The sequence below is a fragment of the Mobula hypostoma genome, chromosome 6 (genome assembly GCF_963921235.1).
Source record: "Mobula hypostoma chromosome 6, sMobHyp1.1, whole genome shotgun sequence".
In the NCBI taxonomy this organism is placed as follows: domain Eukaryota; kingdom Metazoa; phylum Chordata; class Chondrichthyes; order Myliobatiformes; family Myliobatidae; genus Mobula; species Mobula hypostoma.
This window is the reverse complement of record NC_086102.1, coordinates 147,240,249-147,266,636: the sequence shown is the minus strand read 5'-3', so window position 1 is coordinate 147,266,636 and position 26,388 is coordinate 147,240,249. Positions and strand designations below refer to the sequence as shown.

The 26,388-nt window shown below is 42.1% G+C and overlaps 1 protein-coding gene across 3 annotated transcripts in view; it reads right to left on the bottom strand.

Moving 5' to 3' along the window:
• Positions 1 to 19,778: 19,778 nt before the first annotated feature.
• pgap1 (post-GPI attachment to proteins inositol deacylase 1) overlaps positions 19,779 to 26,388 on the bottom strand; it is a 114,693-nt gene continuing 108,083 nt past the window's right edge. For all 3 annotated transcript variants that reach the window (XM_063051947.1, XM_063051948.1, XM_063051949.1), the window contains 2 exons: positions 25,989 to 26,093; positions 19,779 to 24,248 (listed from right to left, as the gene is read on the bottom strand). In XM_063051947.1, coding sequence (XP_062908017.1) covers positions 24,110 to 24,248; positions 25,989 to 26,093 — 244 coding nt within the window. In that variant the 3' untranslated portion in view covers positions 19,779 to 24,109. The remainder of the gene's footprint in view (positions 24,249 to 25,988; positions 26,094 to 26,388) is intronic.

The window sequence follows — 26,388 nt, the reverse complement described above, 5'->3', positions numbered from 1 at the left end:
GGTTGAGGGGTAGTAACTGTTCTTGAACCTGGTGGTGCGATTCCTGAGGCACCTATAGCTCCTACCTGATGACAGCAGCGGGGAAAGAGCACGGCCTGGGTGGTGAGGATCTTTGATGATGGATGCTGCTTTTCTATGGCAATGTTTGCTGCAGATGTGCTCAGTGGTTTGGAGGGCTTTACCTTTGCCTTTTGATCCACTACCTTTTGTAGGATTTTCCGTTCAAGGGCATTGGTGTTCCCATAGCAGGCCGTAATGCAGAAAGATTATAAAGATACAGAGGTAGGTAGAGAGCGTGAGGATATGGGGCGTGAGCAGTCTGTCCTCACCAGAGGTGCAATGAGGCGGAGCTGAATCTGACCTTTCAGCATTCCCAGTCCTGCCGCGCTGCCGAATGTACCAGAGAGAATGAGGCGTAGAGAATGGTCTGCCACAACAGACAGGATCTCCCAGTTGCCACCCACTTCAATTCTGCTTCCCATTCCCATTTGGATATGTCCATAGATGACCTCCTCTACTGCCATGATGAGGCCAAACTCAGGTTGGAGGAACAACGCCTCATATACCATCTAGGTAGTCTCCAGCCCCTTGGTATGAACATTAAATTCTCCAACTTCCGGTAATTCCCTTCCCTATCCCAGTTTCACTCTGCCCCCTCCTCCAGCTGCCTATCACCTCCCTCATGGTTCAGCCTCCTTCTACTACCCATTGTGCTTTCCTCTATTCCTTCTTCACCTTTCCTGCCTATCCCCTCCCTGCTTCCCCTCCCCCACCCCTTTATCTTTCCCCTTACTGGTTTTTCACCTGGAGCTGACCAGCCTTCTCCTTCCCACCCTCCCCCCACCTTCTTTATAGCATCCCTGCCCCCTCCCTCTTCAGTCCTGACAAAGGGACTCGGCCCGAAACATTGACTGTTCATTTCCACGGATGCTGCCCAACCTTCTGAGTTCCTCCAGCGTTTTGTGCACATTGCACCAGAGAGAATTTCCTTGAAACCACAAACGCGTTTGACACTTGGCACTCTGAGACGGCATTCCGTCTCCTACACATTTAACTTAATTAATACAAAAGCAATGTAGTGTGAATTCTGCAAATAATTAACAAAAACGGGAAGTTCTCTGCATCTTATACATTAAGGAATATTGATCAGAAACTGCAAACTCTCTTCCTTTCTGCGAAGGCGTTGTCCCGCCCATTAATCGTTTCTACCTCTTTTCAATCGGCAATAAGCTCATAACAAAGTAAACAAGAGAAAATCTTCAGACGCTGGAAATTCAAGCATCACATGCTGGATGAACTCAGCAGGCCAGGCAGCATCTATGGACACGACATAAGAGACATTTCACCAAAATCAAGGTCCATGGGAACAAATCGACGTCGATACAAAATTGGCTATGGGAGAAGTTGGAAATTTTATTTAAGAAACTGAATGGGCATGCATGAGATACTCCCTGTTATCTGTCCATGTGATACACCTTCATGACCAGGTCTTGGTTAAGTGGGATATCATTTCAAAATATGCAGTAGGCACAAAAATATGTACATTATTGGAGTGTTACAAGGGGGCGCTGGTAGTGGACCCAAATGCAAGACACAGACACTGAAGTACTAGGAACAGGATTAGGTTTATCGAGATAGCAAGGTGAGTAAGGAAGAAACGACGCTAGATATTGACACAGGCCCTGGACGAGACTAGGATTCAGGGCCTAGGGTAGGACTTGGACTAGAAACATGGGACCCGGACGGGGAACTAGGAACGAGGAGCCTGGACTAGGAACACGGAACTCTGGAACCAGAGCCTGGACAAGGACCCAGAACCTGGGTCTTGGTTGGGATTCAGAACCTGGATCTTGACTTGGAACCAGAACCCGGGTCTAGGCTAGGACTCGGGACTAGGATCTTGTCAAGGACAGGATGAGGTACCCCAGCACGGGATGAGGTACCCCAGCACCGGGCTGGGCGAGGAACTCCTGGGCTGGGCGAGGCACTGGAACTAGATGAGGATACGAAGCTCAGATTTGGACAGGGCTGGAACACAGCGCCTGGTCTTGGCCTTGGAACACAGGAACACAGAGCCTTGGACGTGGACTGGACGCTCAGAGCTTTGGACATGGACTGGACAAGGTACTCCAGGGCAGGACGAGGCTCTTGGACTCGGCTTGGTTAGGCTCTTAGGTACGGAGCCGGGTCTCCTCCTTGGAGCGCAGGGCTGGGACCCTTTCTAGGATGCAGGGCCGGGATGCTTTCATAGGGCCCGGACGCTTTCTAGGACTCAAGGCCAGGATCACTGCCGAGGACACTTGCCGAGGTAAACTGCCAAGGGACTCCTAGACTGGATGAAGGACTCCTGGACTGAACGAGGGACATGGACAGGACAAGAACACGAAGCCTTGACTTGGACAGGACTGGAACTTGGAACACAGGAACACAGAACACAGAGCCGGTATCTCCCTGGCAACAGGACTTAGGGCCAGGGCTTTACACAGAGTCAGGACCCCACCTTGGGAACAGGACCTAGGGCTGGGACTCTTCTTTGACACGATCACTAAACACGGGGACACAAAAAGATAGTTCCAAACTCAACGATAGATAGTTCCTTATCCTGGCATGGCAAGGCTCTTGTCTCACTCCAGTGGTTGAACTTGACGGGGATGCAGGTGAGGCTTCAGAAGGAAGGGGAAGGGAACAGTCCAGCAGGGAATCCTGGTATTTATGTGCCAGCCCAAAACGAGAATCAGGTGCCTCAATTAAGGCACCCAATGGAACAAGCGAAAACAGGAAAACCCGGAATAAGGCATCGACGGACCAGACTGTGAACCAGAATGCAGACATCACGGACCAGACCACGACATGGAGTGAATTAGATAATCGCACGGTAATTGAAAACTAATAAAGGGAAGAGTGAAAGTATATAACTCAGTGGAAAGATGAACAAATGTAGTTTTAATAAAACAATGCAACCTTTACAAGTGCGGGAGCGGAGATATTGGGAACGTAGTAGTACAACTCTGTGAGCATGAAGGATACATTTTAAAGGCCATTATACAACAGATTTGATACTCATTAGGAATGTAACAGCAAATATGTTATACTCAATCTCCTTTAAAATATTAATCATACCTCAGCGGGGGATTTGTATCAGTGTCACAATTTAAGAAGAAAGGCGTGAGAGAAGACATGGAAGAAAATTTTTTGGGAATAAGCGACCACAATTATGTGTATACTGAAGGAGTTGATATTTCTTCAGAGTGAGAAGGATGAGGGGCAATTTAATAGAAGTGTTCAAAATCGTCAATGATCCAGACATTAGTGAGAGCATTACTAGCGTAATGTGATTGGTAAAAGAACTAGGGTGATAAGGGGTAAGTCACTGCAGTAGTCTCAGGGAGAAATGTCACACAGTAATCTGATTTGGGAATACATATATCACCTTTTATTTATGGTGGATAGGTCTAAATACTGGAAGTCGGTTTGCAGCCGTACCCTCACTGGAAGGATATCAGGAATTCAAGACCACCAGCTTCTCACGGACTGGGATGATGGATGGGCAGTACAGGCTGGGCATGCAAATGATGCCCTCATCTCAAAGTATGCATTTTTAAAAAATCAATGAATACAGCAGATTCTGGTCCCCAGAGAAAGAGGGCATTAAAAGAAACAAACCTCTGGAGAGAAACCCCTCGGGTTAAGCAGCATCAGTGGGGAGCGTCAACCCTTCAGATTAAGACTCTGCATCAGAACTGAGAGTGGAGAGGGGAGATAGTCAGGATACAGAGGACACTAAGTTGAAAGCTGTGATCCATTATCAACAGTTAATCTTTGCCTTTCAAAATGTCAGTAAAAATTAGTTTGTGAATAATAATATCAATTTGATCGAGACTTTAACATTTATATGTCTTGCCCAATCTACTACAAAAGCATAAACAGTATGTAATTATAGCTTACAATGATACTCAGAATGGGTAAATATCTGAGAAGGATGGATAACTATGCAACTTAAGCATGTCATATCCAACTCATTAGAAAACTCAGGAGCTTTGTTTCCAGCTGGCCTTTTGCTGTTAACCATAATTTAGAATTAGCCTCTTAACCAAGACATTGGAAACTTAATTGGCTTCGGCGGTAAACGGGAAGAGGCGAGAGCGAAGCGCCAACTCTTTTTTTCTCTCTCCCCCACCCCCCAACCCTTTCGCGAATCGGCCCGGACAGACAGGAACAGCAGGGCTCTCACAGCTAATGGTACGAGCTAACGGTTTAAAAAGTTTGTGTGTTTGGCAAGGTAAGTGGGTGAGTAGACACATTTTTCCTGTTTCATTCGTGTAGAATTAGATAGCATGCCTGCAGGGTTAGTGCTTTGTTCAGGGTGTCAGATGTGGGAATCCTGGGAGACCTCCAGCCTCCCTGATGGCCACATCTGCGCCAGGTGCACCGAGATGCAGCTCCTCAGAGACCATGTTAGGGATCTGGAGCTGCAGCTTGATGACCTACTGCTTATTAGGGAAAGTGAAGAGGTGATAGACAGGAGCTACAGGGAGGTAGCCATCCCTAGGCTACAGGAGTCAGAACACTGGGTCACTGTCAAGAGAGGGAAGGGAAATGCCCGGATAGTGGAGAGCATCCCTGTGGCTGTCCCCCTCAGCAACAAATATCTTGTTCTGGATGCTGTTGAGGGGGATGACCTGACGGGGGACGCCGACGGTGACCGGGTCTCTAGCAGGCACTGAGCCTGGCGCTGTTGTGCAGGAGAGAAGGAGGGTGAAGAGAAATGTGGTAGTCGTGGGGGATTCCATAGTCAGGGGAACAGACAGGAGATTCTGTGAGCCTGACAGAGATACCCGCATGGTGTGTTGCCTCCCAGGTGCCAGGGTACGGGATGTCTCGGATCGGGTCCTGAATATTCTAAAGGGGGAGGGTGAGCAGCCAGTTGTCTTGGTACATGTTGGTACCAATGACATAGATAGGACAAAGGAGGAGATCCTGAAGAGAGATTTCCAGGAGTTAGGAAGGAAGCTGAGAAGCAGGACCTCCAGGGTAGTAATCTCGGGATTGCTACCTGTGCCACGTGCTAGCGAGGGCAAGAGTAGTTGGATCAGGCAGATGAATGCATGGCTGAGAGACTGGTGTAGGGGGCAGGGCTTCAGATTCTTGGATAATTGGGATCTCTTCTGGGGGAAGTATGACCTGTTCAAAAAGGACAGGTTACACCTGAACCCAAAGGGGACCAATATCCTGGCGGGAAAGTTTAATAGACCTGTTAGGGAGAGTTTAAACTAATTTGGCAGGGGGATGGGAACCGGAATGATAGAGCAGAGGAAGGGGAAAACAGAAATAAATCTAAGATAGTGAGCAGTAAAGATGTTAGGAAAGACAGGCAGGTGATGGGGCAAATGTGTAGCCATTGGGATGAGTTGCAGTGCAATAAAGTTGCAGTGAAATCAAAGCAAAAAGTATCAAATACCGGTCTTAAGGTGTTGTACTTAAATGCACGCAGCATAAGAAATAAAGTGGATGATCTTGTTGTACAGCTACAGATTGGCAGCTATGATATTGTGGCCATCACTGAGACCTGGCTAAAGGATGCATGTCTCTGGGAGCTGAACGTCCAAGGATACATGGTGTATCGGAAGGATAGGAAGGTAGGCAGAGGGGGAGGCGTGGCTTTATTGGTAAGAAATGATATTAAATCATTAGAAAGAGGTGATATAGGATCGGAAGGTGCAGAATCTTTATGGGTTGAGCTAAGGAATAGCAGGGGTAAAAGGACCCTGATGGCAGTTATTTATAGGCCTCCAAACAGCTGCAGGGATGTGGACTACAAATTACAACTGGAAATAGAAAAGGCTCGTCAGAAGGGCAGTGTTATGATAATTGTGGGGGACTTTAACATGTGAGTAGATTGGAAAAATCAGGTTGGCACTGGATCTCAAGAGAGAGAATTTGTAGAATGTCTGCGAGATGGCTTTTTAGAACAGCTTGTTGTTGAGCCCACTAGGGGATCGGCTGTACTGGATTGGGTATTGTGTAATGAACTGGAGGTGATTAGAGAGATTGAGGTGAAGGAACCCTTAGGAGGCAGTGATCATAACATGATTGAGTTCACTGTGAAATTAGAAAAAGAGAAGCCGAAATCTGATGTGTTGGTGTTTCAGTGGAGTAAAGGAAACTACAGTGGCATGAGAGAGGAACCGGCCAAAGTTGACTGGAAAGAGACACTGGCGGGAAAGACGGCAGAGCAGCAGTGGCTGGAGTTTATGCGAGAAATGAGGAATGTGCAAGACAGGTATATTCCAAAAAAGAAGAAATTTTCGAGTGGAAAAAGGATGCAACCGTGGTTAACAAGAGAAGTCAAAGCCAAAGTTAAAGCTAAGGAGAGGGCATACAAGGAAGCAAAATTTAGTGGGAAGACAGAGGATTGGGAAGTCTTTAAAACCTTACAAAAGGAAACCAAGAAGGTCATTAAGAGAGAAAAGATTAACTATGAAAGGAAACTAGCAAATAATATCGAAGAGGATACTAAAAGCTTTTTCAAGTATATAAAGAGTAAAAGACAGGTGAGAGTAGATATAGGACCGATAGAAAATGATACTGGAGAAATTGTAATGGGAGATGAGGAGATGGCAGAGGAACTGAACAAGTATTTTGCATCAGTCTTCACTGAGGAAGACAGCAGGATACCGGACACTCAAGGGTGGCAGGGAAGAGAAGTGTGCGCAGTCACAATTACGACAGAGAAAGTACTCAGGAAGCTGAATAGGCTAAAGGTCGATAAATCTCCTGGACCAGATGGAATGCACCCTCGTGTTCTGAAGGAAGTAGCTGTGGAGATTGCAGAGGCATTGGCAATGATCTTTCAAAAGTCGATAGATTCTGGCATGGTTCCGGAGGTCTGGAAGATTGCAAATGTCACTCCGCTATTTAAGAAGGGGGCAAGGAAGCAAAAAGGAAATTATAGACCTGTTAGCTTGACGTCGGTGGTTGGGAAGTTGTTGGAGTCGATTGTCAAGGATGAGGTTACAGAGTACCTGGAGGCATATGACAAGATAGGAAAAACTCAGCATAGATTCCTTAAAGGAAAATCCTGCCTGACAAACCTATTACAATTTTTTGAGGAAATTACCAGTAGGCTAGACAAGGGAGATGCAGTGGATGTTGTATATTTGGATTTTCAGAAGGCCTTTGACAAGGTGCCACATGAGGCTACTTAACAAGATAATTACAGAAAAGTTACATACGTGGATAGAGCGTTGGCTGATTGGCAGGAAACAGAGAGTGGGAATAAAGGGATCCTATTCTGGTTGGCTGCCGGTTACCAGTGGTGTTCCACAGGGATCAGTGTTGGGGCCGCTTCTTTTTACATTGTACATCAACAATCTGGATTATGGAATAAATGGCTTTGTGGCTAAGTTTGCTGATGATACGAAGATAGGTGGAGGAGCCGGTAATGCTGAGGAAACGGAGAGTCTGCAGAGAGACTTGGATAGATTGGAAGAATGGGCAGAGAAGTGGCAAATGAAGTACAATGTTGGAAAGTGTATGGTTATGCACTTTGGTCTCCTTATTTAAGAAAGGATGTGCTGACGTTGGAGAGGGTACAGAGAAGATTCACTAGAATGATTCCAGGAATGAGAGGGTTAACATGAGGAACGTTTGTCTGCTCTTGGACTGTATTCCTTGGAGTTTAGAAGAATGAGGGGAGACCTCATAGAAACATTTCGAATGTTAAAGGCATGGACAGAGTGGATGTGGCAAAGTTGTTTCCCATGATGGGGGAGTCTAGTACGAGAGGGCATGACTTCAGGATTGAAGGGCGCCCTTTCAGAACAGAAATGCGAAAAAACTTTTTTAGTCAGAGGGTGGTGAATCTATGGAATTTGTTGCCACGGGCAGCAGTGGAGGCCAAGTCATTGGGTGTCTTTAAGGCAGAGATTGATAGGTATCTGAGTAGCCAGGGCATCAAAGGTTATGGTGAGAAGGCGGGGCAGTGGGACTAAATAGGATAAAATGGATCAGCTCATGATAAAATGGCGGAGCAGACTCGATGGGCTGAACGGCCTACTTCTGCTCCTTTGTCTTATGGTCTTAATTAACTTAACAAATTTCCATATAAACCTTAATAGACAGTTTGTAATATGACACCACTGAGTAGAATACTTTCTCACATTTTTGTTGTATTGACATCAACTGGAACACTAGCTTTCCTTTTCAACAAGAGAACAATTGTGGCTCTGTAAAATGACACAGATTCAGAATGATTCAGACACCCCAAATCTTTGAATGTTACACCAGAGCACCAAAATTACAATGCACATCCATTATTTGTTTAATCGATTAATCACAAAAGGTACAGAGTAATTTTGGATAATTAGCAATAACCTACAATTGTGTGACATGAGTCTCAATCCTCACAATAAGCTGAATAGCTTCTTTTCTGTGCCACACATTTCTATGACTATGATAAATATTTCATATTGTAGGTTTGAAACAGACAAGTGTATGCTGTTGAGGACTGACATGAATATTACTATGTGTCCACAGATAAAGAGAATGCTGTGTTAAAATTCATAATAATGTTCATTACACATGCCATGGGAAAGAACAAATGAAAAAAGGGCAACTGAAAGGAAATTTACCTCACTGATATCAAGGTCACTTTCTCCATTCTGAAGATTACAGTATGTTATGTTTTGCAGTGTGCAGCTATCACTAATTTGGTTCCACATCACAATATAAGATTACATTTCAATTAATGACAATATGAGATAAAATTTGTGATGAATCGCAAGAACACACAGGACAGGAACAAACCTAGGGCATGTGGACCCTGTATTCTACAGCACCATTCTGATTGTCAGCCTCACTTCCAATTTCCTGTCTGATCCTCAGCGCTTCATCTGTGTATCTTAAACATTTATATCATCCTTGACAAAAAATAATGATTCAACATCCACTGCTCTCCGAGCTGGAGAATTCCAGAGCCAGACTATCTCCGAAAAAAGAACTTCCTCATCATCAAGTCATTGGCAGCTGCTTGTTTTGAGACTCTGCTTCCTTGTCTGACCTCTCCCATTAGGAAGAGTCTTCTCCTAATATTACCGAGTCAGGCCAGAATCCTGCAAAGTTTCTGTGAGATTGCTTTGTCTTCTTCTAACTGCTGGAGAGTTTTCATTTTTTCTTGCAAAGGTAGCTCCCTTATTACAGGACTTGCTGCATCATTTCAACAGCAATTATATTGAAAGAAGGATTCCTGGTGTATGTGGCAAATAAACTCTTTTCAGGCTTCCAGCTGGGGACAGGTATCAATTGTAACCGATGCCTTGACAACAATCTCTGCCATCTTCTTTAGAAGATCATCCCTGAAGAAGATGGCAGAGCTTGTCATGAAATGTCGGTTATACTCCATACCTGTACCTGGCTGGAAGCCCGAGAAGAGTATATTAGCAATTATATTATTCCTTAAATGGGGAGAGTAATATTGCATGTACTTTTCTGGTGTGGTCCCATCAAATCTATATAAAAGCTGAAGTAAGATCTCTCTATTCCTCTGCATTTTAAGTACGATGCAACACTCCATTTATTTATTTATGATTATGAGGACATGCAGTCCCCTTTTATTGTCATTTAGTAATGCATGCATTAAGAAATGAAAAAATGTTTTTCCAGAATTTTTAGTCTTTTTTACATGAAAACTATGAATACCAACATTATATATGATCAATATTTGTAAATAATTTCCTATTTATTCTTTGTACAGCGAGAATAAGCTCATTAGGAACAAACAAAATCAGCAGATTCTGGAAGTCAAAGTAACACACACAAAATGCTGGAGGAACTCAGCAGGCCTGGCAGCATCAATGGAAAAGAGTAAACAGTTGATGTTTGGGGCTGAACCCTTCATCAGGACTGGTAAAAAAGAGATTAGAAGTCAGAGTAAGAAGGTGGGGGGAAGAGAGGAAGAGCTACAAGGTCGTAGGCGAAAGGAGAAACCGGAAGAGGGGGAGTGGTAAAGTAAAGAGCTGGGAGATGGATTGGAGAAAGAGATAAAGGACTGGAGAAGGGGGAATCTGATAGGAGAGGACAGGAGGCCATGGAAGAAAGGAAAGGGGAAGGAGCACCGGAGGGAGGTGATGGGCAGGTAAGGAGATAAGGCGAGAGAGGGAAATGGTGAATGAGAAAGAGAGGAGGCAATTACTGAAAGTTTGTGAAATCAATGTTCATGCCATTAGCTTGGAGGCTACCCAGACAGAATATAAATGTTGCTCGAACTCAAACCTGAGTGTGGCCTTATCACAGCAGTAGTTTTCATTACACTCCATCTGTTTCAATGCAGTTGTACATTTAGGCAGCAGTAGTTTTCTCAGAGCTTGATCATAGGTGAAGAGCTTTGGAGGATTAGGATTCATATATTAAGCAAATATATGAAGCAGGACTGTCTGTGAGAACTGTTAACCAGCAAGTTAAAACAGTTGGCTCCATTCTGAAAATAAATTATGAAGTCAGATCTCAGCTTCACTTTCTTTGTTCTGACATAAACCAGTGTGTAAAATGGGTGTATACCAACATGTTAATATACCGGAATTATTGGGAAAGCCTTAGGAATGAAAGTGCTCGACAAAATATATCCACTATAAAGATTTTCCTATAGTTTTCAATAACTTTTGACCATTATTGTTCAAAGATTGTATTGGTTGCAACCTACTGGCATGAGATACAGAAACCTTTCTACTACTTGGTCATCATGTCTTTTGCCTGCTTTGAGAGCAGCTTTTATATTCCAAACAATACCGTCATGTCAGTCTCCAAGGGAACAATAATTGTTTCCTGGAAAGATCTGTCAAAACTGTGAAAGAAAGCAGAGAGCATAGATCTCATTGCACCAGTAAGCCTCTTGCTGATCCAGTCTAGCTCTGAATCATTCACAGAGTGGAATTTTAGTTCATTCAACAGAAATGATTACTCGAATCATTTCTATTAGAACAATACAACTGAATACATAGTTGTTTAATAACAATACTTGAACACGTACTGTCTTACAAGCAGATTTCCAATTAACTGGTGTCACTGTACAGTTCAGGTAACAGAAATTCAATGGAGTTTCTTGTTATTTTATTCCCTTAGGCTATGTCCAGAAAGGAGTAGATATTCAACAATCTATAAATAACACATAGTTCTATTTGGGCCTGCTTCAAAACTATGGGGGTGATTTTAACCACAGTTGATGGGAGGGCCTCATAGTAGGCAGATGACCTATCAACAAAAAGGCAATAACTTGGACATTAGCATGTGCCTATTGATTAACCAGACTGAATCCAATCCTGATCAAGATTAAGATCAAGATCCGATCCTCCAATTGGATATCCTTTCAGAAGAAGTGGGTTGGTAATACGTACACATTAAATAGGTGATCTCAACAGAAGCTTAAGAATTTAGTTCAGAGCATGCAAGTTTCCAAATTATTGTGGAACTCATCCATGAATGCACAGCAGAAATGAAAAGGATCTGAGACTTTGACATTCAAACATAGTCTTTAAATACCTCAGTCACATAGTTATTGTATCTGTATTTTTACAGGAGTTATATGGGTTCTTTCCTTGTGAGTCTTTGTTGAGCCTTTGCTAAGATTGTTGCTAATCTTCTCAATGTTGCTGTCAGTTTTGACAGTAGAGTAATATACTTGCTTATTTCAGTTAGTTATTTATTTAAAGATACAGTGCAGAAAGGCTCTGCCAGCCCATCGACCAGTGCTGCCCAGCTACCCCCAATTTAACCCTAGCCTAATCACAGGAAAATTTACAACGACCAGATAACCTACTAACTGATTCATCCTTGGACTGTGGGAGGAAGCCAGGGCACCCAGACAAAACCCATGCATTCCATAGGGAGGACATACAAACCTTTTACAGAGAAGGCTGGGATTCAACCCAAAATTCTGATGCCCTGGGCTGTAATAGCATCGCGCGAACCGCTACACTACTGTGACACCCTACAGCAGTGAAGCCATCTTGCTGCCTGTTGCTCATGCAGCAGTATGGAGCAGGATCTTGGACAGTGACAGCCTGTTTCCCAGCCATTTGGAACTGCACATGGAAGAGGGAATTGTGACACCGAGCAGCTCTTGGAAGCTACACCATGGACACAGGCTCTTTACGCAGAGGCTCAGATTTCTTAAATGTCAGGACATCAGTGCCCAAGGTGGCTGAAACTTGTTCAGCAGAAGATGGCAGATCTCTGCAACATATAAGAAAAAAGATCAGATAGTTGTGGTCTACTGGTGACTATGAATGTAACCACTGCCCACAATGTCTATGCTGCTGGAGACTTCCAAGGTACAACTCAAGACAAGTGTTGAATCTCTCCGTTGGTTGTTCATAAATATGTGTCAAGAAACCTAGGCGAGGATGTTTAGGACCCACGTGCTGGAGTATCCGAGACTAGAATCGCACTGTAGTACCTCAGGCCTGATGAAACTTGGGACAAAAAGACGACCCGGAGGACCGTTCTTAGGAATCTCTCCTTGCACCTCAGCCCTGCGAACAAGCACATTGATCCCCCAACGAGTGGGTGCTATCACCTTAGCTTGGGGCAAAATGGTGGTAGGCTGCTCCGCTCTTTCGGGTTCATCAAACTGACGAGACAAGGCGTCTGGTTTTTGAGTTTTTGACCCTGGTCGATAGGTCAGTATGAAATTGAACCGGTTAAAGAAATGAGACCATCTGGCCTCCCTGGAATTCAGTCTTTTGGCTTCCTGAATATAAATCAGGATTCTGTAGTCTGTCCATACAATAAAAGGTTATTGGTCACCTCAAGCCAGTGATGCCATTCCTCCAATGCCAACTTGACCGCCAGCAGCTCTCTATTTCTGATGTCAAGGTTCACCTTTACCGGGGATAGTTGCCTGGAGAAGAATACGCATGGGTGCAATTTACTATCCGAAGGTGTCTATTGAGACAACACTGCACCACACCAACGCCTGAGGTGTCCACCTTCATGATAAAGGGAAGGTCCGGGTTAGGTGAAATCAAAATAGGAATCTTTCATTAACTACATTTGAGCTCTGCAAAAGCAGCCTCCGCTTTGGTCGTCCAAACAAAAGGGCCCATGGATCTCAGGTTGTGCTGTCAGTGGAGCCAGGAGCTGAAGTTCCTGATGAACTTTCGGTAAAAGTCGGCAAATCCCAGGAATCATTGGACTTGTTTCACATTGGATGGTTGTGGCCTGTGTCTTAGTAGGGTACACTTTAAGATTGCCAGTACATGTGATAAAACACAAAAACTCAACTGTGGTTATGTGAAATTCGGATTTCTCCAGCTTGACATAAAGTCCATCATCTAGAAGCCTCTTTAAGATATCTCTGATGTGAGTGGCGTGCTCCTCCATAGACTTCGAGAAAATTAGGATGTCATCCAAGTAGTTGAAGACAAACTTATGGAGAGCATAAGTATGTTGTTTATACTTACATTGTTTATAAAGGCCTGGAAAACTACCGGCGTGTTCACAAGGCTGAAGGGCATGACCTGGTACTCATCGGTCCCTGTCGGTGTGTTGAATGCAGTCTCCACTCGTTGCCCTCCTTTATGCAGACCAGATTGTATGTATTCCGCAAGTCTAGCTTCGAAAATCCTCTTGCCCCTGAGAGAACCTTTAAGGCAGTGTTCAGGAGTGGAAGGCTGCTACGTGATTCAGTGCTCTATAATCAATACATGGCCACAGGCTCGCTTACTTTTTCTCTATGAAGAAGAATCTTGTGCCAGCTGGTGAGTTGGAGGGCAGAATGAATTCTGTAGCAATGAATCCTCTTTTATACACTCTTCCAGAACATTCTTCTCCAGGCACATGGAGGACAAGTACCAGGCAGTAGATCTATTGAACAGTCGTAGGTTGGTGTGCTGGAAGAGTCGAGGCCTTTCTCTTGCTGAAGACCACTTCCAATTTGTTGTAGATGGAGGGGATTTCTACTGACTTGGTGTTGCAACTACCCCCAGACATCCCTCCAAGGATGACTCCTGAGGCTCCTTAGGTAGCGGGGGTAACTTGGCAGGCAAACTCTGAGTTCTCTTCATAGGTCTTTAGACTAAACAGAGTCCAAATTCTCATCTGTATTCTCAGACAGTGCAACAAGGTGCTACGGATTATTTTTTGATTCTCCTGGGACTAGGCTCCAAGGGTCTACGTCTTGGAGCCTTACACTGGGATGAGACCTGGAGCTTGGTTCCCTTAGGCTTGGCTGCTAGGGCACCAGAATTCTTGGGCACCTCCTTGGTGGGCTTATTGACTTGTTCCTGAACTGGAGACCCTCCCTTCCAGCTCCAGCGCACCCCTGACTAGACAGGGTTGGGACTTGCACAGTCCTGTTGAACGAAGCCGGCTTGTTTGCCCTTCAGGACAGGGTCTCCCAAAGGCTTCAGATTACCCTGAGCAAAAGTTTGCCTCCTCGTCAGCCATTGGTCTTGGAAAAGTCTGGGGGTCAAGACACCAAACTGAAAATATTCCTCTTGCAAAGACTAGACCATGCAATGATCCTGCCTTCCTCCCAGTTCACGGAAGGGTTATGCTTGGACAGCCAAGGGTGCCCGAGGATCAGGGGCATGTGAGGAGAATCGATGATATGGAAACAAATATTCTCCACGTGTTCCCCTATCCTCGTTCGCAAAACCGATGTCTGCTGCAGGATCTGCCCGTGCCCAAGGGGACGACTGTCCAGGGCAGCTGTGGTCATGTGCGGGCTTAACCCCTGCAGAGGTATGTTGAGCTGATGGGCAGTCCCCAGGTCTAGGAGATCACTGGCTGCCCTCAGAGTCCACAAAGTCATTCACCTCTCATAGGTTCTTTCCACAGGAGATTTCCGCCTTCAGCATGACACTAGACTCGGTAGGGTTGGGAGTAGTGGCTGCTACCATCACAGTCCTCCCTCCTCTGGATGGTCTTAGCAGTTCTCCAATGACTGCAGCTTTCGACATTTGGCCCGCAGGAGACTTGCCTCCCCATAGTAGTAACAGCTGCCTTGACTCCGATGCCAGGACCTCTAATCAGCAGAGTGTCTTGTGCAGCCGAGGTGCACAGGCCTGACAGGATCTGGTGCAGAAGACGGGCTGGTCATTGTCCAAGGTCGGGAAATGGAACTATAATGCATTGAGACCAGGTCTGGGCTAGCCCGCTTTGGCCCCTTGAGATAGTCCCACTTTCGCTTTGTCAGGCGATTATCAAGGCAGATGAACTGATCAGTCAGTGCCTCTAAACCCTCTACCCATTCTCCCAAAGAATGGGCGTCCTTTAATTCACCTCGGAGTCTGTAGCTGAACAGAGAGGTGAAGGCCTTCCTGTATCAACCACACTCCTTGGCCGAAGTCCAAAACACTACAGCATAGTCAGGTGCTGACTGACTACCCTGATGCACCTTCATCAGACTCTGTTTGCTGCAGTGGGATGGTGGAGCACCCTCTTCACGGTGGTCATAAATTCATCTGAATTCGAGCAAATTTCCAACCTCTGTTCCCAGGGCTCTCCCAGTCCAAAGAGAGATCATGAAGGTCACCTTTTCACACGCTGTAGGGAAATGGGACGGCTGGAGTTCAAACACCAATGAACGCTGAGAGAGGAATCCACGGCAAGAGCCTAGGGAACCTGGAAGTTGTGTATCTCCAGGCTCTGTCCAGAAATGTTCCCGCTGTCGCTAGTCACAGCTGTCGAGAGGCTCCAATACCCCACTGGATCCAGGTTAGGACCCAAGTGCTGGAGTGTCCAAGACTAGAATCGGGACATGATACAAGCACAGAGTTCTAAGCTAGACGAGAGTCCAAAGTAGAGCTGACAATTGACCAGCAAAGGTCAGTTCAGGTGCTCTTTAAATATTAAAACCCTGGCACCAAAGCATGGCTACCATTTAGTGGGATAGGCCTGAATCTTTAAAGAAGCTGTGCAGCTATCCGTATCCCGGAGAGTCAGAGTGGCTAAACCCCGGAATCTGGCGCAGTCAGGTGCACATCAAAACAAAATTGATGGCAGATGCCATGTTTGTAAGAGCTGTTACATTAATGTTGTAGTGGAAATTGCAGCAAGACAAGGGTTAAGATAATGGCCAGGCAAGGTAGTTTATAGATGGCATGCAATCATCCCAGGCAAGAAAGGACTTTGTAGAACATGGCTTTCCTTTGCAAAGCAGGGCACTGGAACAATTTGGCATATCAAGACAAGGATGCAAACAAAGGATTCTAGGATGACACTTACTATTACTAAATCTGAAATATTGTTGGCCTTGAATGTGTAGATTCTATTGGCTATTTATAACAGTATTACCATAGTGTGACAGAGTCTGCTTGGGCATGCAAATAATGAATTTGGGCATCCACAAGGTTACTAATTGGTCAATATCTGTATCCAACCAGTTAATTCCTGTATAAACATGTCCTTCCTTTGTTCAAACTTCAGAAATGTTTGTGACAAGGGCCATGTGCACATGTACATAAAATGTGGTTGAGGAATGAGTGTGAGTTTTCAGAATCCACTTAATTGGTGACAACACAGTCACAGAAACAGTCATTACCCACTGGAAGAAACTTGATGTCTCCTCCAACAGGTCTCCATCTTTGACTCGAGTCTCCTTGACTCTACTCCACGATGTTATTTAACCCTGGCAACAGGTTGAAAAGGGCACCCCAGGCTGAGAATCAGCTAGGCCCTGGTGCAGACAAAATCACCGAAGTACTCAATTAACTCCAGCACTTGGGAAGATGTAAAACTGTCCATCTTGACAGGAAAATGAAAAAGCATATGATCACGATGGTGAGAGATTACACACACTGAGGTGCAGAGGGATCTGGGTGTCCTCGTGCACGATTTACAAGTAATTATGTAAGCTAACAGAATTTTATTGTCTATTGCTATGGGAAAAGTAGGTAAAAGGAAGGAAGTCAGGCACTGGCAAAATAATTTCTAGAGTACTATGGACAGAGGTCCTTTTTTAAAGTATGTAAATGCATGGAAAGTAGCTCAAAGTAAACTAATACATGAAATGGTATGGGTATCATTTGAAAGCAGAATGGGCAGGCCAGACTTGTGGTTCAAAAATACAAAATGACTTGATTGAAACACAAGAGACTTCGAAGGGGATTTAAGGAGTAGATATATATAGCAGATGTTTCCTCCTGAGGACTAGCGGCTCGTTGCTGAAAAGTGAACAGTCGCAGCTGAAGGCAGAGATGACAGTATAATCTTTGAAAGTATTTAAGGTGCAAGTAGACGCATATGCCATAAACAGGGAACAGAAAGATTAGAGGCTAGATCGAAACAGAGAGGGAAGGCTGCATATCACATCAGGAATGATCTTATTAGCTAAGGAGTTGGGTAGTCCCTTCCTTCTAATTTTTGTGTCTGTGTGATCTCTGGAATTCCTAGCCCATGACCAGTCAAATTCAAAACGTCTTTAATGCACCACACACTAAGCACCTAGCTGTAGGTCTGCAAGTGTTAAATGATCAGTTCTAGGATATCTATCTTCCTACTGGAAAAGGTATTTACCGCTGGCAAGTTCTCAGTGAAGGCCTATTTTTTGATTATTGGAACTGATCCTCCACACAGGTTGTTACACAACCCTGAAAGCCCCGAGATGTTATCAACGATGCTCGAGTCAAACTCTTAATCTCCCAGCAAGAGTGAACAGTAGAAGAGAACGCCTGCCAGCATTTCGCTTTTCCATGCTGCTGCTCCTCCAAAAATATTTGGTTTTAGAGTTTTTAAAAACATTTTATATCACTAGAAATTTACTCTTTATTCAGACCTTTGAACTGGCTGTAACTGCAGGCACTTCAGTTAGCACAACACTATTACAGCTCAAGGAGTCGGAGTTTGGAGTTCACTTCTGGCACCAGGTGTCCCAGTTTCCTCCCATGGTCCAGAGAAGTGTTTGAAGGTCAATCGGTCATTGTAAATTGCCCTGTAATTAGGCTGATGTTAAATAGGTTTTGCTGGGTGATGCGGCTCGTTGGACCGGAAGGGCCTGTTCTTGAAATAACTAAATGAACAAAGAAACAAGCAAACGCAGCATTCCGATGATCACAAATGCACCAATTGGTGCCTTCAAACTCGGGGTTTCGGGTTGTTGCTGTCTATGACTCATCACCCAGTGAAGAATTTAGACTCCCTTTGACATAGACCTTCCAATTTTTGGTCCTCTCAGTCATCTACTCTTACTCACCTATGACGTGAGAAGTACAAAGTAATGAAGCTATCTACCAGAAATGGCCAAACAATTCATCATGCAGATGACTACCATCTCTTAATATTAATAGGCTGATTCCGACAGGACAGTCTCCAGTTCTCTACGGTGCCCTGGTGTTCCCTGTTTGCTTCTCCATCATTAAAGGGATGAATGAATTACAATGGTGGCAAGTGTTGACAGAATGGAATTTGTTTGTCAAAGGTTCTGAAGAAAGCACCACTCTGTAAAAATGTAGTTGAGTATGTATTTTTTAAAATTCAATTTTCAGAGCAAATAGCAAAGCCAGTATTTATGGTTTATCCCTAAATGCCCTTCAGAAAGCAAGGTGGGCCATCTTCCAGAACCATATTCATCCTTCAGATGAAGATTTCCTACAATGCTGAAGAGTGGCTACCGTGAAGGCAGTGGATTTGGGATGAAATAGTCAGGGTAACTGTGGCAGTTACTCAAAGTATTTGAAGGAGAATGCATATAACTGAAAGATTAAAAGGTCAGAGGAGGAGATTAGTTAAAGATGGTGGATAGAGTGGGCTGAAGTTATCCATCAGGATAGCTTGCTCTACAGTTCTCACTTTTCCAGAAAAAAAGAGGTAATTCAGGATTTTATTCCAGGCTAACTTCTGCAGCCATTTCACTCAGGTGCACTTCCAGAAGGAAGGAGCCATGGACTTCCAGGCAGCCCTTACACACAGCATGATCCTGGAGCAGGTTTGGTGCATATGCTGTTTACTTCCTTCTCATTCTTTGGTCTGAAGGAGACTTAAGTTCACTTGAAATGTGCTTTAAAGAGTGGAACCGAAATTGTGCTTGTTGTCATGATACCTGTTCCCAACAGTCAAGTCCAGAAAAGGTACATTCATACAGCTGTGAGGTTGTAACCTAGTCTTCTCCAGATTTGATGTCTCGAAAGTGGCATGAATTTCCCCTGAATGTTCCTGTTTCCTCTTTATTCCAAAGTTGTGCGGTAGGTACAGTAAATCACCCACAATGTAGCTTAATGGTAGAAAGAATCAGAGGGGAGTTGGCAGCTTGTGTGAGAGAGAATAAATTGTAAGGGTGCGGGGAAATCAGGTGAAGGGAAATAGAACGAATGGGATTGTTCCCTTTACATCTGGCAGAAATCAGATGGGCCAAGTGGTCCATTCTGTGTTATTAATAGTGTACGATATCATTGAACATATCTATTATATTTGTCAGTAGTAATTATTCATTATGTGCATCTTAGCTTGCAGAGAATAATATATCAGCATAGAGTTTTCATTTTGTGAAATCTTATAGAGCACCAATTAAAAATGGACTAAAATTTCTTCGTGTTCTTGTGGAGTTCTTGAAACTGGAAAATGTATACCAATTACAAATTAGCTCATGTTCTCCAATATAATCACACGTGACTATACCAACATAAAAAAAAACAAAAATAATAAACTTAGCTCATCAAAAAAAACTTTTCCAACATTGAAGCTTTGAAAATGGGGTTGTCAGCTCTGAACATTGATAAACAAACCGATCTTCTAATGTGCAAATAGAAAATGAAACACTGCAAAATGTATCATACAATGTAGCATATTTTAATTATATCGAACTCTTCAAAATGACATGACTGTTTTTTGATAAGTTATATGATTTACTACCCACAACTGATTGCCCATGAACCGCTTTACAATTAGAAACTGTACATCATTAGATTGTATAAACCTGGCAAATATTACTAATACAATTTTTTTTAATTAACAGTTTACATCAATATTATACAAAAACATTTTCCATCACACAAATTTCACAAATATTCTTTCAAAATTATTAGATCTCAGAGAACCGATAAGGCTTGCAGTTTTATAGTGAAACAAGTAACATCACTGCCAACATGGATTTTAATACCTGCAGAAGTCTGGTCACTTGATTTACAGATACTTTGGTGCACGTCAGCTATTAGTTAGACATTAATGCAATAAAAATCATTGACAATAGCTTTACCTTTCATTGAAACAGACTAAACTTGGGCATTGAAAATGGAAATGGGCTTGTGCCCATACTTAATAACTATCTCTGGCAAGATTAATAACACCTTCACAAAGTAATTAACAGAATAAAATTAAAATCACTTAAAAGATACAGAGGACAGTTTGGGGGGCATATTAAGGTAAGGTGCAACTTATATTATTAGATTTGTCTGCAATCCTGAGATTCTCAGCATGATCAGTTCCCCATCTGCCCAGAAAATAGAGCACAATTGAATTGAAATCACTTGTTCAATAAAATTTCCTTTTCCAACTATCATGAACATAATGTGGAATTCAAGGAACTACAATGGTGTAAAATAATGTTTCCAGTTGTCTCTAATATTCTTGTAAACACCTATTGTATTTCATACATTGACAATTTCATTCTTGCTTATTCATGAGGCACGACTGGCACTTTTCTCTCTCCCTTAACTGAAATATGTGGCTTACTGAGCCAGATGAGAGGGCAATTAAAAGCTACATTTTGGCCAGACTGTTACATTTTTTTCCTTGAATGGCATCAGTGAAAAATAAATCTCAAGATTGTATGGTAGCATATATTACCTTTGAACATCAGGAAACCTGATGTGTCTTTATGACAATTTAGTAGTTTCATGATTACATTTAATGATGGGAACTTTTTCTTTTCAGATTTCATTAATTATGTAATTCAATTTATTGATTGCTCTGATGGGTTCAAACCCATTGCCTGGATAGCAGACTGAGCTTCTGGATAATAAGCTCAACAATTTACAATAGTATCAGCATTTCCATATTATTTACAACTAGAGGACATTATCTACAGTGCCATTTGGTTACAGAATATAAACTTTGTTTTCACTCACTTAATTGATATATAAAGTAAAAAAGCAACATCTAATTATCATCTAATCTCTAAGGGACATAGGAATATATAATTAAAGACAACATTGCAGAAGAGGAGTAGTGGTTGCACCATCAGTAAGCACTGAGAAGGTGGATCCTGTAAGAATACTGCAGCCTACCCTCCTCAAAGCAACTTAGAGTCTCAATTAGTGCACAAACTTCTCAGCAAAACTTCTAAAGAAAGATTTGTTGAGGATGATAGCTAAATTTAAGATTATTACAATCGCTTAATTCAAAATTGCAGCTACATACCTTTGCAATTTTTTAAGTTTCCTATACTTACAATTTGAATATCTGAGAGGAAAAGTTTACAAATATTTATCCTCAAAATCTGTATTATGTGTTGCTTCCAAAGAGCTGGGATAGAAGCTCCTGGTGTCAATAATACAAGAAAAGTAAATGGTCTGTATTTCACTAGAAGTTCTCAATACCAAAGAAAATCTACCAAGTTTATTGAACTGTCAGTCACTGTCTAAAACTACTGAAAGTCACTTCAAGTAATATACCCATAACTTGGGCCTGAGGTTATATAACTGGACAACAGCCAATGATAAAAAAAAAAATTCTCTGAAATGCCTCTGTTAGTTACTTTACTGGATCCAGTAAAGTGTTTTATAACTACAATACGACAGTGGAAAGAATTTCAGAGGAACTTTTTTTTTAATGTCTATTGTATTAGAAATACCCTGTTTTATTCCCATTTTGGAGTAGGGAAATCCCTGATACTATCTATTATCACTTTCCTGTCAGCAAGAATAATCAACTTTTCAGAGTTTCCTGCAATTGGAGATAATAGTGCATCATCCTCAAACTTAGCAAAAATAATTTGTAAGATCTAAAATGAACAAGGATATTGTACATTCTAATAACAAGTCATTATTCTGTTATATATCAAAACAGGAAATACTCTTGAAATCAGGCAGTACCTGTGAAGAACCCAGCATTTCAGTTGCCTGACCTTTACCTAAATAGGCAAAATTTTGTGATGATACAGGTTTGATGCAAATTCTGAATCAGGAAAGAAATGAATGCCAATGGGAGTGATTAAATCCGAAAAGGATGACAGTGCAAAGTAAAAGTGGAAAAATTAAGAACATGGGAGCTACATCCAAGTGGGTGAACCAGCTTTAAAGATAATTTTGATGCAGCAGCAAACTTCAGCTGTGCAAGTGATTAGGTGTGCACATGGTGGAAGGGAGGGTGTGTTGAGCAGGTTTGGGCATCTGCTGTTGTTGTGTTGGTGAAGAGTCAAGATGACCTCAGATGGTCTTGTGGTTCGTGTGTGTGTGTGGTCAAAGAGCGACCTGAGGTAGGGACAGGGATGAGAGTCAGCCAGGGGATGGTGAAGGTTAAGGCTTCCATCTAGGCTCCCAGAGAATTAAAGGACTTGGGTGGACTGGAGGATCCTCATGGAATGAGATGAATCAGAGTGAAGAAGAATCAGATCAAAGTGCAAGGAAGGAGACATGAACCGTACGATGTAGATCAGGCATGGAATCTGGGAGTAGGAGCAAATTAAGGGCAAGTATGGAAGTTGGCTGACAGGTACCCTAATCCATCTGTGTTTTGTTGAGACCATGTTGCCATGAGAGTGACCAGTGATGGCTGCCCCCAGAAAAATCTAGCCCACATTTCAATTTGGAGCATTGCAAGGAGAACTAAATCACTTGTGTGCAATTGATTTCAAAACTACATCAAGGGCACAACTACCCTATCAAAATTCCCAGAATGAGGCCTAAAAAAGAAAATTAAATAACGATTGCAAGATTTGAAATTTAAGGCATACTTATGTCGAGAAACTACAAATGGCACCTTTGGAATCATTACCAGCAGATGTTGATAAAAAAAACTGCAGTGGTTATGATCCACAAACATTTAACATTAATTTAGGCAAGGAGCCAACTGACACGAGTTATTTTTTGGAGCTTTCTTTGTAATGTAGAGAAGATGCCTACTTCTTCCCTAAACACCTTCCCGTGCAACATTTTTTTTATTCCCTTGCCCCTGTCCAAGGCACTAAACCATTTACAACGATTTAGCTATATTTTATAGGAGTTTTTGTATATTCATGATATGTCTCTTCAAATACTGAGGAAACTCCATGTTGATCCAGTGTTTAACAGAACACCTCTGTACAGTCAAAAGGGTGGCCATGATTTTCCAACTGTTTAACTTTTACACCCCTCCTCAATCTACAAATCACCTCAGTATCCCTTTTCATCACTCTCCTTCTCCTCTTTATACTGGCCAGCCTACCTCTCCACACTTGATCCTGATGCAGGGTTTTGACCCAAAACATCAACAATTTCTTTGCTCCCACAGGTGAGTGCCTCCAGCACATTATTATGCCAGATTCCAACATCAGTCGAGTCTCTTATGTCTCCATTGATTTTGCTAATATTGGATTATAATCAAAACCTTCATTTTTTTTCAATTGACAATGACTTACAACTTCCCAACACACTTCTTTTGTTTCTCTACTTACCCCTCTCCCATTAAACACTTAATCACTTCTGTTCTTACATTACTACAAATATTTCTCCTTACTTAGCCAAAAGTTTCATTACCTTTTTTTTCCCAAAGCTCTCACAGTGAAGTTATTATTACTGACGGCCATCACACATTCAGCTTTCTTTGGGAATGACCAAATGTGGATAAAGTTGTAATGTATTAAAGCCTTGAAATTATCACTTAAAAAGGTTGTTATCAAATACAGGGCCATTAGCAATATGTTTTGAGAACAATGTAACAGAACAACATTCTTAGAGGCAATTAAGACATAATACTCTGCATCGTCATTCATACTAACACAAATATACAACCAAACTACATTTTCCAAATACAGGACATTTTTAACAAGTTATATGATGAACGGTTCAGCAAAGGTATACCAATTATAACCTAACATAATTATGTAGCACCCTTACATTTAAAAAAATTACAAAACATTCACTTTCTGAAGTGGTACATGTGTAATGAATCAAACTGGTAATTCATAATGTTGCACAGTCATTTATATCAGAGAACAAAGTGCATATAAAGCCAATGAAAATGTAGCAAAGTAAGGAACCCTGTACAAGTGCACTAGTCCAAAGGCTGACATGGCAATAACCAACAGGAGCTGTAGTCTTGCTGTATATTTCAGTAGCTTACTAAAGTGAAAAATAAAAGCCATCATTAGTTACTGAAAGAAGTAAACACTGAGAAGTATATTTGCAACATATAATGTCTTACTCTGGCACAAAGTTTAATAGCAGGTAATGGTATTTTAGTGCACCAAAAACAAAAAATATGCTACAGAATAAATGGTGGTGCTGAACATGGGTTGGAGATGACTTTTTTTTTCATCAAATCTTCAATCTCCCTTGACATCTAGGGTTCCCTATTCATCAAATCCTCAATCTCCCTTGACATCTAGAGTTCCCTGTTCATCAAATCCTCAATCTTCCTTGACATCTAGGGTTACCTGTTCATCAAATCCTCAATCTTCCTTGACATCTAGGGTTACCTGTTCATCAAATCCTCAATGTCCCTTGACATCTAGGGTTACCTGTTCATCAAATCCTCAATCTCCCTTGACATCTAGGGTTCCCTGTTCATCAAATCCTCAATCTTCCTTGACATCTAGGGTTACCTGTTCATCAAATCCTCAATCTCCCTCGACATCTAGGGTTCCCTGGACATGCTGTCATTACCATTCACCCTTTTGAATTCTCACTAACTCTTTTTAAAAGGTCCCTGGAAATCTTACTAATTCTCTTTTAAAAGAAAGTATGTCATCTTCTGCCATGTCCTGTCTAATGACACATAAATCAGTCTTTCTCAATTTAGACACCTACTTTCCAAATTATCCTTATCCTGCTTCAAAACTACTTTGAAACTTAATAAACTTAGCTCTGTGATGTTTACTTCACTCTACGCTGAACTGAAGTTAAAGCTGTGGCCTGCTCTGGCTGATTCAGGCTTCTTGGCTGAGGACTCATTTTCATTCTAAATGTTATTTGCTTACTTTTATTCTTTGCACAATTTGTTTTTTTTTTAAAACTCTGTGCATTGGGTCTTTTTTATGTTTTTATTGGTTTCTTTGTTTTGTGGCTGCCCGTAAAAAGACAAATCTCAAGGTTGTATAATATATACGTACTTTGATAATAAATGTACTTTGAACTTTGAGTTACGATCGATATTCCCAAAGTGCTTGTCCAGTGAAACATGGTCTGCTTCATTGCCTAGGATTAGGTCTAGCACAGACTATTCCTTGCAGGGATACTTAGCACACGAGCAGATATCCTGGATGCACTTCAAAAACACCACCCATCTGATGTCATTGCATGTGATATTAAAGAGGTAAATCAGACCAAATCTTATTTGATGATCATTATTTTTCCTCTTGATTTTAAAATGTTGTCAGAGTTGAGATGCAGTCTAAGAAAAGATATTGCTTAAACTGTTCAAGAAATACAGAATTATCCCAAAACTTTGTGATAAATATGTTTTAAAAAATCTTGTATAATTCTTGTACAATGTCCTAAAATAAAAAGCATTTTTCATTGTCCTCCAACTATAATGGATTAAATATTCAGGAGGATAAAAGTTATCCTTTCCACTCACAAATGCACCTTTAACATACAATTTGAAAGATGAATTGTATAAAGATCATAATTATAGAAGTAACTATAACACCAATTCTTTACACTTTCACATCAATATCTAGCCGTTATTAGCTATATCAATATCTAGCTATTATTTTAAATGTTCACATCTTTTTGAAGAGTTGCATAGAAGTTATCAACCTTTTGCCAAATATTCAATAAACAGCAGGAGCCAATGTAAGATCAGCATAAAACTCGCTATGTACTTAGCTAATAAGTTATAAGAACAGAAAAACAAAATACCTCCTCTTAACAAATGCTGAATGTGAATTAATGAGAATCCCCATCGTCACCACAAGGATAGATGCAACAATATCACACGGATCAGGATCAAGCCTTCTTGCATACCTGGTTAATGATGAAACAGAAATATTTAGAGGCCCAAGAGACTGCGGATATTGGAATCTGGAGCAAAATAAAATATAATTGCTGGAGGAACTCAGTTGGCCACGCAGCCACTGTGGCAGGAACTGAACAGTCAACTTTTTGTCCAGATCACTCAACTTGACTAATGAAGGGGCCCACCTGAAATACTGTTTCTTCATTTCCCTGCCTTACTCATTGAGTTCTTCCACCAGTTTTGTTTTCTCTGAAATATTACTCTGAAATTACAAAACTGAAGTCAAACAGACCTGGTGAAAAT